Genomic DNA, 17,463 nt, shown 5'->3' with positions numbered 1-17,463 from the left:
GGTTGTGTTTTTTAACCAATGGCGGTGTGTTGAGGGAGTGGGTGGGATTATAATCTGCAGGTGACTGGAGAGTGAACCATTGTAATAGACTAGTTCATTTGAGTGCACAAATGTTGCAAAAAATAACTCATTTGACTGTGAGGGACGTGAGATTTCCTACGTCTTTGGAGCAGCACGGCTCAGATGCGATGGTGAGAAGTTTATGCACAAACATCGAGCAGATTAGGTTCAGATACAGTTACAGACCAGGCCTTTGTGCGCTGTTTTCTGTCCACGCTGCAGCACATGGACCCGGATTACTCGGCCGCTTACGTGGTTCTGGACACGGACAGTGGGCTGAAAAGTTTCGGGCTCACCTTCACTTTAGGAAAAGGAACAGAGATCGGTAAGAGTTGAAGCAGTTCCGGAGACGGCGTGGTGTGTTGCACGTGACCAGAGCTTTAACTTAGTGGTGCATTCAAGTGCTTATAGGAAGCTCGGATTTTTAATCTTCTTTGGGTTTTAGCAAGATTGGTAGATCGTGCTGATTGGTGGACAGAGGCTAGGGTAAACATCACATTTAGGCACAATGTAAAGATACATAGACAATATGTAAAAGTAATACTGAAAAAACAAGAATAATATATAACATATAAGATACAAATAAGAATTTTCACAAGTCTGATCTATTTTTATATAACATATTTTCATTTGTGACATTTAAACTGAAATAATATATGCACTCATTCTGAAATAACATAAGAGACGTATAAAAAAATATTTTGGCAATTAACGTTGACAAAGATTTTTTTGAAAGCCTTAAATTAACCTTTTCATTGAAATAAAATATTTTCATTTTAGGAAAAAAAAAAAACCCTGATATTTAATTTGAGTATTCAGGGAAGAAAAATCCCACAAAATCACTGGTGAAACAATTGGTTTAGTAACCTTAACAACTCCTTTAAAATAAGTTAAGAAACTTTATAAAATTTCTCACTTAAGTTGGTTTTTGTTTGTATCTTCTATCTGGAACCCAGAATTTTCTCTGTCCTTGTGAGACAAAAAGCTTATGAACCCACAATTATTTGTACCAGTGGCAGATTTGGAGTCAATGTATTGTTTTCAGCTGCAATTTGTTTCCGACTGAAAATGTTGCTGTGGTCCAGGTAGAATCTTGGCTTGAATCAGAAAGAGAAGGTATCAGGTAAGACAAAGATCAGGATAATGGCTCAGAAGCCATCCAACCTCAAATACCTGGAGGTCATCACCAAGTAATATATAATACATATATGGAAAACTTGAAATTTGATTATTTTTATTCAATACTATTTGTCACTGGTTATTAAGAAAAGTTTAATAATGCTTTAATTGATGAAACACATAATGCACTGGCTTTAAAAATGTAATTCACTAACAGGTTCTGGATAGGTGTGTTTCTAACATTACTGCAAGAAAGCTTTTCTGTTCTCCTGTCAAAGCCAACAGTGCCACCTTGTGGTTAGTCCGTGCATTTGTTAGATCTCTGTTGGATTAAATATTCAAATGTGCTTTGCAGAATGTGGTGGCCTTTATGCATACATTAATGCATTCTAATGCAATATTTTTCCATTTGAACTCCTGCAGTGGTGCGTGCCGTCCAGGCTCTAGCAGGACTGGTTGTTGGGAAATCTTTGCACGACATTGTGAGCAACTTCCGGGGTTTTTACCGGCTGCTGACGAGTGATGGCCAAATGAGATGGGTAAGTTGGGATGGATCTGAAACACATAAAGGCTTTTAGATTTTTAATTTGGTTGCTGTGTGAAATTCTCTTTCAGAATTCATAGAGGATTAATGCTGTAACCAAGGAGGTTTTGGTGCAACTTTTTAAGAAATAGTTTATTGATTTCTCAGTTTATTGACAGTAAAACTTTATGTTCATTACACAGAGAGTGAGTGTGGCATGGAGCCAACTGGCCTGAGCAGGTTTCATTTGAAATCTTTAAAAGTCTGGGAAGAAATAAAGCACAAAAAGTAATCTGGTTATACAGACTTTTTTTTTCCTTTTCCATGCTTTAAAGACAAGATCTAATAATAAATGCAGCTAATTTTACATATGCTTGTATTTATTGTAATCATTTTTTTAAATTCCAGATTCGCTGAATGTTTGGTACTAAACAAAATATCTAGTTTGTAAGCTAAATATGTGGTTTAGAGATAAATATTTTGTTAGCTGATTAAAAATTTGTCTTGGGACTGTGACATTTATAAATGTATAAATAACATGGTGAAAAGATGACTGAATAATTAGCCCCCATTTATTTCTCTTTTGATGATCTAAACAACTCAAATTGACTGTTCATGTTTAACTATGCAACTTTAATGGCACCCCATACAGCACCATCAAATCAAAATGATAAAAAAAACAAACCTTTTTGATGATATTTTAATTTGCCACTCAGCCCTAAAGTGGGGTATTTCCGTTAATGTAATTCGCAGCTGAAGATGAAGATATTTGTAGAAATTTTCCTTCTAAAAAACACAAAAATATCTACTTTACCGATGATAGCCTGTCTAGCCAGTTGCTGTCTCTTATTGTAGAAAACTATGAGATCTCCTCAGATGGGTAAATAATTAGTCATTAATTTTCCTGTCTTTATGGGGACCCATAAATCTTTTTATCCTGGACAAAATGGAACAAACAAACAAATGCAACAGAGGTGGAACGCTTCAATTCAGGCTTTTCTTTATTCACATCTGTTGTAAAACCTAAAAAAACACTCTATTAGAGATAAAATGTAAAGTATTGCTTTCATTAAAGCATCTGCAATACCTTATCTTGGCTGGTATAGCTGGGTCCAGAGAAAGGAGTGATCCACTTGGCCACCGCTGCCATCCTGAATGCTGTTTGGGACCTGTGGGCTCGGGTGGAGGGCAAGGTGGGACTTTCATATCAGGCTTTCGTGATAACATTCACAGTTGTGGGCTCAAGATTCACAACCTAGTGTCTCTATTTCCCTGTAGCCTCTGTGGAAGCTGCTGGTCGACATGGTGAGTGTGAGATAAATTAGATTCGCGTCCAGGATGTGATCACCGGGGACAGATATTGTGTCGTGTGTCGATTCAGGATCCGAAACAGATCGTCTCCTGCATTGACTTCAGATACATCACCGATGTCCTGACAGAGGAGGAAGCTCTTGGTAAGACACGTTAGAGGACTACTTGGCCTTTCGGTCAGAGCTTTTCATCCACTCCTATACATGAATTTACTATACTGCATTGACAAGTATAATTTTATAGACAAAATACAATATTTGGATTCACAAGTTTGAATTTGCTGTAGACTTTCTCTTATTCAAACATGTTGAAAATTATACATAAAAGCTAAGGAATACAAACTTATGTCCCTTAATATCTGGCTAAATGTCCAATAGAAAGCCCCTCAGAGACAAAACAACCTCTTTATCATCAAGAAGCCTCCAGTGTAATCCTGTTGGATGTTTGACCACACTTCTTACTAAATTTATATTTATTGATTGGTTTCTTGTTCAGACCTTGCCTTAAAACCTAAGCCACATATCTTCAATGTAGTTGAACTTTCCAGAATAGTAATGTTAACCTCCTTTATCTACTCAAAAATCCATTTTTGATGTCTGTTTGGCATAATGTCTTGTTGGAGCACCTAGTTGTGTCCAATTTCCAACCAGTTAGCTGCGGATTTGGGGTGAAATTGAATAAACTGTCCTTGATTTTCATTATTTTACTCACTTGTTGCAATCCACTTGGACGTCTGGCAGAAAAACACCAAAGCCAGCACCTTGGTGGTTGCTGGATTTCTTTCCCTCTGAAGATGATTATTTGGGTCAGACGGTTGATGATGTCAACATAGCCGCATGGTCCCATAGGAATACGGTCCTAAACATGAATCAAAATTAGAGAAGAGATGGACAAATCAACTAAAATGAATTCCATTGACTTCCAAAAAGCCTCATCCAAAGTCCTTTGTTCATAATTTTAAATTCTCGCTTGTGCACCTCTTGTTGTTTTTAAGTTGTTGTTTTATGCTGTAAAATTAGTCCAACCTCAAAAAAAAAAGGTTCAAATGTGTCTTTAAAATGTCCAAGTCATTATATCTGTTAATGAGAGGCAGTAAACTCTTCACTGCTTTTCTTAATGAGACTAGTCGGCTTTATTTGCTCCCTTTTGCTTTTTCAGGCATACTTGTGAATGCAAAGGAGGGAAAGCAGCAGAGAGGTGAGCAAACAGAAGACCCATTAATTTCACCTCTAAATTGGATTTCACATGAAAAACCTCTTTTGGCTCTAACTCAAGCACTTTTAGTTAACATAAATATCTTCACTAAGATCTGTTGTGGGTAATACTCTTTAACTGCATTGACTTTTCTCACCTGCTAGAGGACCTTATGATGAACCAGGGTTATCCTGCCTACACCACCTCCTGTGCGTGGCTGGGATACTCAGACCAACAGCTCAAACAGGTGGACTGCACAACAACCTGCTGCGTCTCCACACATTGGAGTGTCTCGTTTTAATGTTTTAATGATGTTGTTCCTCCAGCTTTGCACGGATGCTCTTCAACACGGTTGGACCCGGTTTAAGGTGAAAGTTGGCGCTGACCTAGAGGACGATATCCGGAGGTGTCGTCTCATCAGGCAGATGATTGGGCCTAGTAACACATTGGTAAGGTTATTTATTTATTCACTTTTAAGCATTCAGTGAAGTGTTTTTGTTGAATTTCGAAATATGTTTGTGTCAGATGATTGATGCCAACCAGAGATGGGATGTAGCCGAGGCCATCAGCTGGGTGACCAGACTGGCAGAGGTCAAACCTCTGTGGATCGAGGAGCCCACTTCTCCGGATGACATCCTGGGTCATGCTGCTATTTCTAAGGTGAGAGGAATGTTCATAAATATATATTAAACAGCACATTAAACCAGATTTTTGGTGTATTGTTTTTAATTGTAGTTTGTTTCTCTAAGCTTATTTCAGAACTTTTTTGTTGTTATTTTTTCAAGAGTTTTTAACCTGCTTGTGGTTTAGTTATATCTGGAATGCTTTGAAATGCAATATCAGCATAGGCCACGTACTTCTAGAAAGGTTTCAATTTGGGCTATTTTTGAGCTAATTTAAGGACTGCACATTTAGACAAATCACTAAAGATAATTAAAAAATGAATAAATATGAACAAATGTGATATAAATTAATATATTTTTTAAATGCAAGAATTTACAAATAACATTATGAAAACCTAGTATCCTAGGTCAGAACTTTAACATGTTTATTTTTTTTAATTAATGCCTCTTTGATCATAAATGAATTATCTCTACAATTCTTTTCTCAGGCTTTGGCTCCACTTGGGATTGGAGTGGCTTCAGGCGAGCAGGTTGGAGTTCAAGCATTTTCTATGCACTTAAAATAAGGCTAAGCAACTAGACTTGTTCCTCAGTATAACAATTTTGGTTTTTATTCTGCAGTGTCACAACAGAGTGATGTTCAAGCAGTTCCTGCAAGCTTCAGCGCTGCAGTTTGTTCAAATAGACAGCTGCCGGTTGGGCAGCGTCAATGAAAACCTGGCTGTGCTGCTGATGGCCCACAAGTTCAAAGGTAAAAAGCAGGACAACTGTCTTCAGTCATGCATCATTCAGAGACCCATGCTCTGGAAAAATGTTGTCAGCTTATTTATATAGCGACACGTCACAATAAATCATGGCAAGGTACTTTACAACACAAACACACCCAAAAAAACTCATTAGTAACTCACATACAGTGAAATTATTTTCACTGATGCCCAGTCATATTTGGATTAAAATACACACAATCCAGTTCAGTTAAAATTCAACTGAACAGCCAAGTTCAGTTGCTCGTTCAATGCAATTAGCAAGTCTCAAGTAGCAATTTGTTGATTTGAGGCATCAGATGAGAGACGGACATCTCCAGCAGAACCGGCTCGGTATGAGTACCCATCTGCAGTGACAGACTGGTGCGTAAGAGAACAGGAAGCAGACAGAGGAAAAGATGGAGGCAGTAATCAAAGAGTTCTTTCTGTAGGAAGCAAAAGCGGCAGCAGTTACTCTGTGAACGGGTTTGTCTAGCTAAACACAGAATCACCAAACCAGAGTTACTTTCCATGGGGCAAAAAGTAGAGTACACAAATTTCAACAAGGAAAACTTTAAATGGGAGAGAAAAACAATGAGGGCACAAAGTCACAACTAAGGAGCATTGAGGCAGGTCATTTCCAATAAATTAGAACATGATGAGGCTCACTTTAAAAGATTAAAAGTAATTTTTGCAAATTAACAAGTATTAAGTATGCTTTTAATACCTTTTTCAAAAGGCTACATTTCTGCAGAAGTTTATTACAGTCAGAGATTAATCATTCTTCTTTTGTACAAACTGATAATTACACTGTATAAACATGATCATTTCATCCAGAAGGTGGCCTTTTGGTGCTGAATAATCTTGCAATGTTACTGAATAACAAAGTTAAGACTATCAATTGTATCAACCGTGTTTTAACACGTATTGAGTACGAAGTATAAACATTAAACCCTGCTCCAGTTTCTTTATATCAGTGGATCCATCATGTTTTTAAATAGTATTGTGCAACTGTTTGTTTTTTCAGTGCCTGTGTGTCCTCATGCTGGAGGAGTCGGTCTGTGTGAACTGGTTCAGCACCTCATCCTGTTTGATTATATCTGTGTGTCGGCGGATCTCAGTGGCCGGTGAGAGGTGCTTTAATTACCGACTGCCATGAATAACGGTACCGTCTGAACAACCTTTGGTGCCTTTGCAGAATGTGTGAATATGTTGACCATCTCCATGAACACTTCACCAGTCCTGCGGTAATACAAAATGCCCACTATCTGACCCCGAAGGTAAAGAAATCACAAAAGTCACTGTGTCATATTTGACTGAAAGATGAAACTATGCTAAAGTGCCGTCTTTAGCATAGTAGATTTTGTTTGTTTATCTGATGGACCAAGGCAATGATCTGCAAATTTGAAAATTGGAAAGAATGTGACAAGGTTTACAAAATATTTTACAGGTAAAAAAAACTGGCATATAATAGTAGTCAGCCCCCTTTAGTCTAAATACAATGCAACCAAATGCCTTCTCAATTCACCTCATAGCATATACTTGTGTAAAGATGTCCCAGTGAAAGTCCTGACCTAAATCTAATTAATCTGTCCAGTCTGACTGAACTGAAGCTATTTTGCTAAGAATGGTTAAAAATTTCTGTGAGGCAGTGCCACAGCCAGACCTCAGGTGTAAACACAGCAAAAGGTGGTTCTACAAAGCATTGACTCAGGGTGGCTGAATACCAAGACACAACGCTTTCAATATTATTTTCTGGTCTCGTCTATCACTTAAAATAGATTTAGGCTGGTAGTTGTAAATTGACAAAATGTGTGGCAAGGTTTAGAGGTGTGAATACTTTTACAAGGCACTGAATCTGTGTGGTGCTTGTTGGTTTTAGGATCCAGGTTATTCCTGTGAGATGCTGGAGTCATCAGTGAAGAGACACGAGTACCCGGAAGGAGATGTTTGGAAACTACAAATCAACAAATAAGGACTTTATTGTCAACATTTCACAGTTAAATACTCACTGTAAATCATTTCTCTCAAATCACCAAAGTTTGCCAAAAGGCAAAATTTGGAGGGTTCTTGTGATTTGTTTGTTTCGAATCAGGTTGATCGCAAAGTTTTTTACAGAATTAGATAATTTATCAATTAAAATACAGGAAAGAAAAAAAATAGTCAAGTACCAACAAACAGTAGAAAACGTCTTTTGGGGCAAAAGAAACATTTTTCCCCTAAATTAGGCAAAACAAAGCCTTGTGTGAACTACAGTCTTTCAAGGTTAAAAGGCACACAGCCAATTTCAGGTCTCACACGGCCATCTGCATCTTTATGGTGGGGTGTGGGTTGTAGCCACAGATCTCAAAGTCCTCCGCCTGGAAGTCATTGATGCTTTCCACTTTTCTTTTGATTTTTAGTGTTGGAAAAGGGCGAATCTCCCTCTGGACCTGCACATTTGAACAGATCGCACGAATCAGAAATCAAACGCAACTACAGAAATGTTTTAGCTGAACTGATCGATCTAACCCACCTGCACTTTCAGAGGTTCAACGTGATTGAGGTAGACGTGAGCATCTCCCAGAGTGTGGACAAAGTCGCCGGGCTGCAAGGGACGAGATGTGAGACGTTGGACAACACGTCTGTAGATTAAACAGAAATAAGGCTTGTGCAGCGCTCGTACCTTGAGTCCTGTAATGTGTGCAATCATGTAGGTGAGAAGTGCATAGCTGGCGATGTTGAAAGGCACCCCCAGACCCATGTCGGCGGAGCGCTGGTACAGCTGACAGGACAGCTCCCCGTCGCAGACGTAGAACTGACAGAGGGCGTGGCAGGGGGGCAGCGCCATTATGGGGAGGTCTGCAGACACCGAGGATGTTCAAATCAGAAAACAAACAACGACAGAAAAATAATCAAGAACTGTAACCTCTTACCTTTGGGGTTCCAGGCACACATGATGATCCGTCGATCTTCCGGGTTTTTCTTGATGGTGTCAATGATGTTTTGCAGCTGGTCGACACCTTGTCCTGTGTAATCTGTTGAAAGAGCGGGGGAATCAACACATTTAGATGAATGAAGGTCAGACTAAAAGCTGTAATTAAAAAAGAACCCTTAGCAGATGTACTGTAGTTCTTAAGAGGTTTACTATAGGTTTTAAGGTTAATTCAAGGCATACCGTAGTAGTAGGTATTTTGAAAAAGGGATATTTTCATACAGTTCATGGACTTAATTAGTTATTTTACATTTATGTTTCATTTAAATAAACAAGTGTGTATTGGTTGGCTTATAATAGGTATCTAATATAAAAAAACTAAAGGATGGGCCAGTTCAGCGCTCTGCAGTGTACCATAACAGCTGCAGGTTCTGTTTTTTGTAGACTGTTAAAGTGTTTTGATAACAAATTAGATCAAATATGTTATTAAAGCTAAACAACGTGAGAAAATGTATTTTAATTTAAAAAAGACCATCGTATGATATGCTTTAGTGGACTTTATGGGTCAAACATTAAACATCCCACAGAAGCTATTCTAATAGCTTTGCTTTTTACAACAGTGCAGTACCTGTGTGCATGTCCTTGTACTCTGCACCGAAGTGCCTCCATTGGAAACCATACACAGGTCCCAGGTCCCCCTCCTCCCTCTCTGTGAAGCCCAGGTTGTCCAAGAAGTCACGGGACCCGTTGGCGTCCCAGATCTTCACTCCTTTCTCTGACAGCTCTTTGGCATTTGTTGATCCCTGCAGCATATAAAACAAATGCAACAGCCTCGTTAGCCCTGGTGAAACATAGAAAATGAAGAGTCAAGTGGGGATTTCCCATCATCTTCACCTTAATAAACCACAGCAACTCCTCCAGGATTCCTTTCCAGAAAACTCTCTTAGTTGTCAACAAGGGGAACTGGTCTGCAAAGAGAACAAAACCAAACAGATTAACTGTTAATAATGCAAATGCTCAATTTCGCAATTCTAAGATGTTTTGTAATTCATACCTTGACCTAAGGGAGCTCTAGTGTTTTGAAAAAAAATTACATCTTCACACACCTTTAACTCTTTCTGACTTTATTACATCACAAACAAAATATTGTGTGGGGATTTTTTTTTCAAGCCCAGCCAGCCTAGTCAAAGTCCATGTCTGGACTTTGACTAGGCCAGGTGTGCTCAGAACAGTAAAAGCCACATTTAAGTATGTAGAGCACATCTTTGTCATTCCTCTGTAACAGCCTCGCCTTGGTTATCTTCCCATGAACTCTAATTTTCTCACCTTTTTGGAAAACTAAACTAAAATCACCAAACAGAGTTCAATGTCCTAATCCCTTTTTGTTCTAAATCTTAGATCTTCGTAACTCAAAACATTTTATACTCTCTTACCATCTCTGTACCTGTACTGCATTTTCATTCATTCATTCATTCCACGACTATGTTTTTTACGCACATAGGCTAAAGCTGGTCTGTACCTCGTAGGCTGTATCGGACTTGAGCTCCGAACAAAGACAGGACTCCTGTCCCGGTTCGGTCTCCCTTCCTGCAGCCGTGCTCCATGATGTACTCTGCTAGACTCAAATATCCGCGTTCATCGCACAGAAAGCCGAACTTCTTCTCCTCCTTCTCCATTGCTGGCTTCTCGTCCGTCCTAGAGGCGGCATCTCTGCGCACCTCCTCGGTGTGTATGTCAGAGGTTGCAGGCATATTAACATATAAAAGTTGAGGTTGCAGCGGGAACGGAGCGGAGCCCGAGCCTCCTCAGTTAATCAAGACAGTCACGAACCCGGATGTTTGTTTGTATTTCCCGGGCAAAATGTCCCGGGTAATCCAGGGCTTCCTATTGGCCCGACAAGAAGGGGAGGAGCCACAGGGGGGAGGTGGAGTTCCCCTCCCCAGAGGCTTTACCTGTTTTGGCCGAGCGAGAAAAGTCCTTTACCTCCCACATCTCTCCCGCCACCCATAACCTTTATGCAAAAAGAAAAAAAAAAAAACTTCACTAAAGAAAATAAACTTTTGCTATGTTTTAGTATTATTTGCCCAATAAAATATTATGAGTATATTATTACAGAGCAACATTTCACACAGCACATTATTTAATAATCAACAGGTTATCTACACTGCATTAGCCCGGCACTATAAAAACAAATCAAAAATGGAAGTTGCATGATGCTGATTGTGCAATTGTGAAAACGGTGGTGCCCGAGTCCAGTTCTGGAATGCTACTAATCACTCACTATGCACATGCAACCCCAATACGGATAGATTTTATTTTTATTTTATTTTTTAACTTGCATAAAAGCTGATGCCTCAAGGTGTGATTCTCCGATTTCTTTATTTTCATTATGTCATTGTTGAGGATCATGCTGAGGATAAGTTTGGTGCATTAAGAAGGAAAAATAGTCATCAGTGCATCAGACTGTATACTGTCAAAATCTATCAATGAAAAGCCAAGAAGCTGAAAAGCTTTACCAATTTGTTTTAGTGACATAAACTTCAAATTATGCAGGATGAGTGGACTGGACTGCAGATTTGTTTCAACTTCAGAGAAATTTGTTCAGAAATGGAAGTGGTCAGTTCATTCCTGCAAGTAAAAAAAAAACAAAAAACATTTTTGATTTCTGTTCAATGTGACTGAGATACAAAAATCCACTTCAGCATTAAAGTATCTAAAGTTCTAAGAGGTTTTAATCGCAGTGTTTTAATTTTGATTTAAGGGGTTTCTAAGGTGACACACGGTGCATCTTGGGAATTAAGAAGAACATTTACCACTTATTTGCTGCTTATAGAGAGTCAGAGCATGGTCAGCAATATATTCCACGAAAGCAGGATCCTCTACCATTAGATCTGCTGGGACTGATACAGTTAGAGGAGCTGAATCCAATATGGACACAACCACACTGCTGTCAGCTCCGGGACTGCTAGTCCTCAGTTGCTGCAGATTCACCTGAAAAATAATCAGAGTACAACTGCATCATCTCACTATTTAAATAAGAACAGCTCATTTAGGTTTCTGTTAATAAAGCGACTATGTATTATTAATATTTTTGAAACTGTTTTATTGCAAAAACATCAGATACTGCATTAGCTTGATTATATTCACTCTTTATAAGCGGCAAATCTCTCCAGAATTGATGTTGCGATCCAAAAAGAGAGAATGAAAAGCAATACTTTTTCTAAGTATTCTCCAGACGTACTGCGATCACCCTGAAGATGCTGCTCTGAGCCTTTGAGACATTGGCCACCCAGCTGATCCAGCCATACTTGTCCCTGGTGTCCCCAAGCCACCTCTGTGTGTCCACTGTGTGTCTGTGAACAAGCTGCAGCCTGTCGTCATACTGAAGACGAGAGGCGTTCATCAGGGTGTGCATCTCTTCCATCTCAGAGTGCAGCTGCTGCAATTGCGGACACTCTGTGAGCAGAAACGTTAATAGAAGGATAAAATTGAGGTAAAAAACAAACGTTATTATGAAATCCTATGGGTCATAATGTTCAAAACATCTCTGGGATCTTTAAGTCCATCTTATTTATACCACTGCGGACTATTGTGTATTTTTTCTTACGAAGTAGGACTGAGGTTTTGCTGTTGTGATTAAAACTTAACAACGCCCACAGATGTTGTGCAAAAATGATAATTTTATTGATAAAAACACAATTCAAACAATATAATAAAAATTGTATAAAGTTTTTAGCTAACTTATTTAAGTTTTTTTGCAGCTCAACACCAACAGCATCATGGAACCTCCGCTTTCCTTCAATGTTCTTATTTTTAATTTTTCCTTTCGCACAAATTTTTCCATTTATATATAAACTCCATGAAATAAAAACCTGACATAGAACCAACTTACAGGAAGCACAAGGTTGTAGGAGACAAGTTTTGTTTTCATTTTCTTTTTAAACATCTTGAAAACCATCTGTCATTTCTTTTCACTTCATGCTCTGCTTTCTGATAACCCACCACTTAAGATTTGAATATAATACATTACGTTTATTGTAACATGATAAATGTGTGAAAAAAGGTCCAGGGGAGGCTGCATGTGCCTCTACCTCAAAAAGTTAACATAACTCTTTTCATCATGGTTTTTGTTACATCCTCTACAGTGAAAGAAAGCAGTACAATTTTAATTAGTTTAGTTAAATCAATTTATTAAGCCAACAAAGGGCTGGGAAACAGCACTTTATTTACCTTTTATTAGATTGTTTCCGCAGGTCTCACACAGGTTTTGGAGCTGCCAACATTGTGATGCCTGTCTGCGGAGCGTTCGACACAGATACCCATTTGGATGCTGTCCAAACGAGGAAAGCGATTCTGCATCTTTGGACATTAGTAAGGAATCGGTCATTTCTGCTCACATAAAATAGATAAAAATATATGGTGCATCAGGGTGTGTCAGAAACCTCTGTTTGAGTGGTGAAAATATTCATCAGCTTCTTGAATCTCTTCGAATACATCCTCCACCGTGGAGCTCAATTCCTCCAGCACATCTTTCCCAAACGCAAATGCTGAGTAAAAGATGTGATCCAAGCCCCAACTTTTTAAAAGACTATCATCAGATTCATCTGGCGATGCAGAGATCGACCCCGACTGGAGCTCTGAGGTTAAGGCTTCGAGAAGGGAGGGTCCAAGCACATGCTGCAAACTCGTCATCAGACTGATGCTGTGGTTGTACAAGTCACTGATGTTCGACAGCAGCTGAGTGAACGCAGCATCAGCCTGAAGAAGCTCCACGTCTGTTTCATCCTCTTTAATCTCAGCTGAACCAGATTTAAGTTTATCTGAATTCATCTCTGTGGCCTCAACCTGGGAGGCCATTTTCCTAAAAAATTCCTCAACCTGTAAATAAAGAGAGATTTTTCAGGTCAGCACCTGTTATGCATCATTGTCACTTTCAGCCAGTCTTTTTAGAAGTGAAGTCAAACCTTAAAAGCAAAGGAAGCGTAGCCACGGCGACATGTAGAGGTAAAGAAGGCCTTACAAGAATCCTCCAGACAAGGCCGACACTCCCCAAAGAAAGACTTAGTTAAATCTCGACACTGCCGCTCGGCCTCCTTGAGTTTCTGCTCCGTTTCCCTGGCCAGCTGCATGGCCCCCTAAAACAACCCCCAACAGACACCGCTTAATAAGCCAGAAGTTTGGCATGCAGCCAAGCCCATTCTTCTAAAAAGAACAGAAAACATATAAATCTGTAGACGGTTCATTTATCCAATGTGGGAGCACACAAGCTGTGCTCCCACATTCATGATTCTCTGACTGCCTTGTGGTTTCTCTGTGGCTCTGCTGTTTAGGAGGCAGAAAATAATAATTTTCTTTGATAAGAAGCAGAAAGACAAGCATAAAACTGTAATGCTCCTTCTCTGTCAAAGCTTTCAAGATGCAATTTTTTATTTTGAGTATATGCATCAGAAATAGAGGAGGATAAGAGACATTAAAAATGAGAGGATTCCAACTTTAATCTCAAAATTCTATTTTTTTTCTTAAACTTTAAATCTGACATCTTCCATGTTCCAATACAGGAAGGTGAAACTGACCTGCTGTGATACGTTTACCCTTCCTGTTAGCTGCTGAAGGCAGCTGGCTTACTTGTCTCTTCAACGTTTAGTCTCTGTGACCGATAACTAATTTAGTGAAATAACTAAAACTGCAAAAGTATTGAATGGTAAGTAAGGAAAATGACCTGCACCTGGTGAAGACCAACTTTCTATTGTAACATTCTGGATGAACAGATAACATGCCAAAATACAGATTTCCTTTAAATGGCTGCTAAGACATTTGGTGCTTGCTCTTGTTTCCTTTTTAGACACATTGCTGAAATAGAACATAGATCAGATAGACTACTTTAAGTCTTCTTCCTATAGGAATAATTTTCTCACTGTATGATGCATTCAGTGATCATTAAAAAGAATTGATTCTTAAGTTTGCAACCTATTATCAGAAGCTAGTACTTCCATCCACTAATAACATGCAAAACTGTTATTAAATTACAAAAATAATAAAATAAAAAATAGCACACCCTTTTCTTGTCTCCACTGTGCCTCACTTCCTCCATCAGGTATTTGTGCTTCTCTTCTTCTTTCTCCATTTTTTCTTTTACTTGTTTCACTCTGAGTAGAGATTTCTTTATCTCCTCATTCACATACTTCTCGCCGGCTGCAGACAGATCTACACAAATCAGAGAAGCTATCAAGTTTTCCTTGATTTTCTTTCCCTTTTCACAGTCAGATTATGTGCTGAAGTGGGAGACCTTACTTGTCAGGATGCCTTCACTCAGTGAAGGAGAATTAGCAGAACACAGGAAAATGTTAGTGATGCACAGGATTTGAACTAGAAGCCTCCTCATCCTGTTTTAAAACATCCAAAATGCAGAATTTCACTTATTTTTTGTTGGATAAAGCAAAGGTTTCTTATGTACATTGTAAATCTGGGAACTTTGGGAGACATTTAACTCATAAAATATGTGGAAGGTGTGGATTCTTTTCTATTTCAAAATTGCAGGAATTCTGAAAAGGCGGCCACAAGGTGGCGCCATTTCTCAAACCTTTCCCTCAAAACATGAAACATTTGCAACATAGTAGGAATACATGCAACTTGTGTGACCAATTATCTTACTTCGTAAGTTTTCTGGAAATTCACAACATATAACTATTAAACATTGCTAGCTACAGAGATTCTTTCTGAGTGATTCAGGAAGAGAACATTGCAGACATTTAGGCTTTGATAATGTGTGTGAAGTCATTAAATCAAACAATTCTGTTTCCTTTGGAGCACCTGTATATTATTAGCTGCTGCTTTTGGTACTTTACTTATTTTTCCATTTAAATGCTACGCAAAACAGAACCAGAAACAGAGTAGACCAGAGTTTTACCTTGATGAATAAACCAGACTCAGAGTGAAGGCTGCAGGTCCTCTTGGACGGATGAGAGTGGAAGAGTCTGCCTCCTGTATTCTATTTTTGTGGAGCTACTCAGCAGTACAGATCCTCTTAATGTATTTGCATTATGTGTGGAGCATACCCAGAGATCAACGTAATACCGGCATTAATACACAGTTGCGAGGCTCAGTTGTTTACATGTCTGTCTCTTGCACAGACCTGCCTGTAACAGACTGCAGGACCTTCCTCAGGTTAAACTTTATACTCTAATCTCCAACAGACTGACGGTAAGCCTCAACCTCCTGCAGAGACCCAGCACCTACTTCCTTTGTCTCAGACAGTGGCTAAGCTCTACTTTAGAGGCCACCGCATGTGCAGAACAAGAGAAAGATGTTACTGGGAGACAAGGAAACAACTTATTTAATTTCCAGCATAAAACATGTCTATTGTATACTCATGTTCATCAGTTGGCTAGTATTTTTCTAACTCTCTTTAGCTTTGCTCCCAGATCCTGGACACTCTGGGCAAACATCATGAGTATCTGTCTCTGACAGAAAGTTAGATCTAGACCTGGATATTTAGTTAGATTTGTGGGCATCTTCTTTCTGCGCTCTGAGGATGCAGAAAGACTCACAAAAACCATTTTTATGAACTAAGTTAGTGGTTGACTTTTTTGTAAAGAGGTCTTCAGATTGGTATCAGAAAGCGACAGTCCCGACATTTAAGTGTTTTTCCGAGCTTACTGTGGAATGTGTGTCAATGGAATACCGGTATAATTCTGAAGTCCTGCAAAGTCCTAGAGAGTCCCCCAATCATTGAACAACATCATCTGTGTGGAATCAGCTCAAGCATCAACTCTGACCCAGTACCAGTGTGAACGATTTCAAAGACCGGGAACAGCTGTGGGCGGACTTGTTGCAGGTTTATGTAGAGTCTCTCTCTGATTCAGTTTCTCTGATTCAAATTGCCTCTGTACTCAGGCACAAGGGAGCCCCAGTCCACACTGGCATGAGACCAACAGTGTGTCCACCTAATAATCATTACAAGACCTTTAGCATGTGTGATTTCATTTCAGTTCCACCTACTCTGCCTGATTTATTGGGCGTTTTTTTTGTCAGAAGGTGCACGAGAATTCAGATACAGATGGAGCCATGCAATCAGCCACAAGGAAAAAATGCATTCTGATCTGTGCAACATTGTGCAGCCATAACACGAAAGCCACACACAATATATCACACACAACCTTCCCGTGCTGCATAACTGAAATTGTTGGACTCTTAAGACCTATAAATTTTTTTCTTGGAGTATGAACCGTTTTTTTCCCCATGTGCAACCCAAAGATAGTAACTGGACTGAGTTTAAGGAATCTGGAGTTAAACACTTTAGAAATCCTATTTGAAAGGTGCTTTTCTGCTTCCTGTCATTCAAGCCTGCAGCATCAATTTCCCTCTCCTTCCACCAGCTCAGAAATGTTAGTTGACATACTTCTCTTCATAATATCCTCTCATGTAAGCTGCATGGTAAATGTGGAATTCCTTTGCCGTTTTGGAGCCTTGTTTTAATCCGAATCCGCTGCTGAAAAGCCTTGACCCAGCAAATGAGATCCGAGACCCTTGAGTGAAAGCCAGCAGAAGGAACCTGCAAAATATCTGACCCTGCATCTGCTTTTTATCATCTCAACACAATCTTTGAGCCCTAACAGAAACCTGCTGCTGCAATTATAACTGACAGTGGAATAAGAGTTTTGAAGCCTTTTAAAAAACAAGTAATTAGTGTATTTATCATTGAGAGGTTGGTCTGAAATCTGATATATGGCATACTTTGTAGTCTTTTGGAAAAAAAAATAGAGAGAAATAGAATAAAGAATACAGTTCAGAATAAATGAGAGCAAGGTTTTCTAAATCCTTAACTATAAATTAACCAGTTTGAACTTTTGTCAACATAAATTATCATCAGTAAATATCAAGACAACAGCATGCATTCTGTATTGCTTCCTGTTTGCCTGCAGGGATGCAGCTGGGCATTCAACCTTTGATCATTGAGCTGCATCTGTAGGCCGGACA

General features: G+C 39.1%; 3 protein-coding genes across 4 annotated transcripts; 1 reads left to right on the top strand and 2 right to left on the bottom strand.

Annotated features, from left to right (window-relative positions):
- Window positions 1–48: 48 nt before the first annotated feature.
- enosf1 (enolase superfamily member 1) lies at window positions 49–9,076 on the top strand. The gene is made up of 15 exons (XM_032551285.1): window positions 49–191; window positions 283–385; window positions 1,603–1,718; window positions 2,809–2,895; window positions 2,981–3,007; window positions 3,084–3,156; window positions 4,172–4,210; window positions 4,372–4,454; window positions 4,534–4,656; window positions 4,733–4,867; window positions 5,319–5,360; window positions 5,452–5,581; window positions 6,601–6,700; window positions 6,772–6,853; window positions 7,456–9,076. The coding sequence occupies exons 1-15, from the start codon at window positions 111–113 to the stop codon at window positions 7,546–7,548; spliced, it is 1,314 nt and encodes a 437-aa protein (XP_032407176.1). The 5' UTR covers window positions 49–110; the 3' UTR covers window positions 7,549–9,076.
- On the bottom strand, window positions 7,538–10,752 carry tyms (thymidylate synthetase). The gene is made up of 7 exons (XM_032551288.1): window positions 10,007–10,752; window positions 9,382–9,455; window positions 9,116–9,290; window positions 8,489–8,590; window positions 8,239–8,414; window positions 8,089–8,160; window positions 7,538–8,005 (listed from the first exon to the last, which is right to left on the bottom strand). Exons 1-7 carry the CDS (start codon window positions 10,236–10,238, stop codon window positions 7,868–7,870), a joined length of 969 nt encoding a protein of 322 aa, XP_032407179.1. The 5' UTR covers window positions 10,239–10,752; the 3' UTR covers window positions 7,538–7,867.
- A 117-nt stretch (window positions 10,753–10,869) lies between these two features.
- LOC116711782 (clusterin-like protein 1) lies at window positions 10,870–14,869 on the bottom strand. 2 transcript variants are annotated; one of them, XR_004337328.1, is made up of 7 exons: window positions 14,779–14,869; window positions 14,543–14,691; window positions 13,452–13,622; window positions 12,930–13,365; window positions 12,718–12,846; window positions 11,301–11,943; window positions 10,870–11,115 (listed from the first exon to the last, which is right to left on the bottom strand). XR_004337328.1 is itself a non-coding variant. In XM_032551287.1 (7 exons), the coding sequence occupies exons 1-7, from the start codon at window positions 14,867–14,869 to the stop codon at window positions 11,284–11,286; spliced, it is 1,386 nt and encodes a 461-aa protein (XP_032407178.1). In that variant the 3' UTR covers window positions 10,870–11,283. The 2 variants fall into 2 exon arrangements, 1 of the variants encoding a protein (XP_032407178.1); XM_032551287.1 differs by having other exon boundaries at window positions 10,870–11,478; window positions 11,729–11,943.
- Window positions 14,870–17,463: the final 2,594 nt, after the last annotated feature.

The sequence above is a fragment of the Xiphophorus hellerii genome, chromosome 21, assembly GCF_003331165.1.
Source record: "Xiphophorus hellerii strain 12219 chromosome 21, Xiphophorus_hellerii-4.1, whole genome shotgun sequence".
NCBI classification, from domain to species: Eukaryota; Metazoa; Chordata; class Actinopteri; order Cyprinodontiformes; family Poeciliidae; genus Xiphophorus; species Xiphophorus hellerii.
This window is presented reverse-complemented; position numbering and strand designations above follow the sequence as displayed.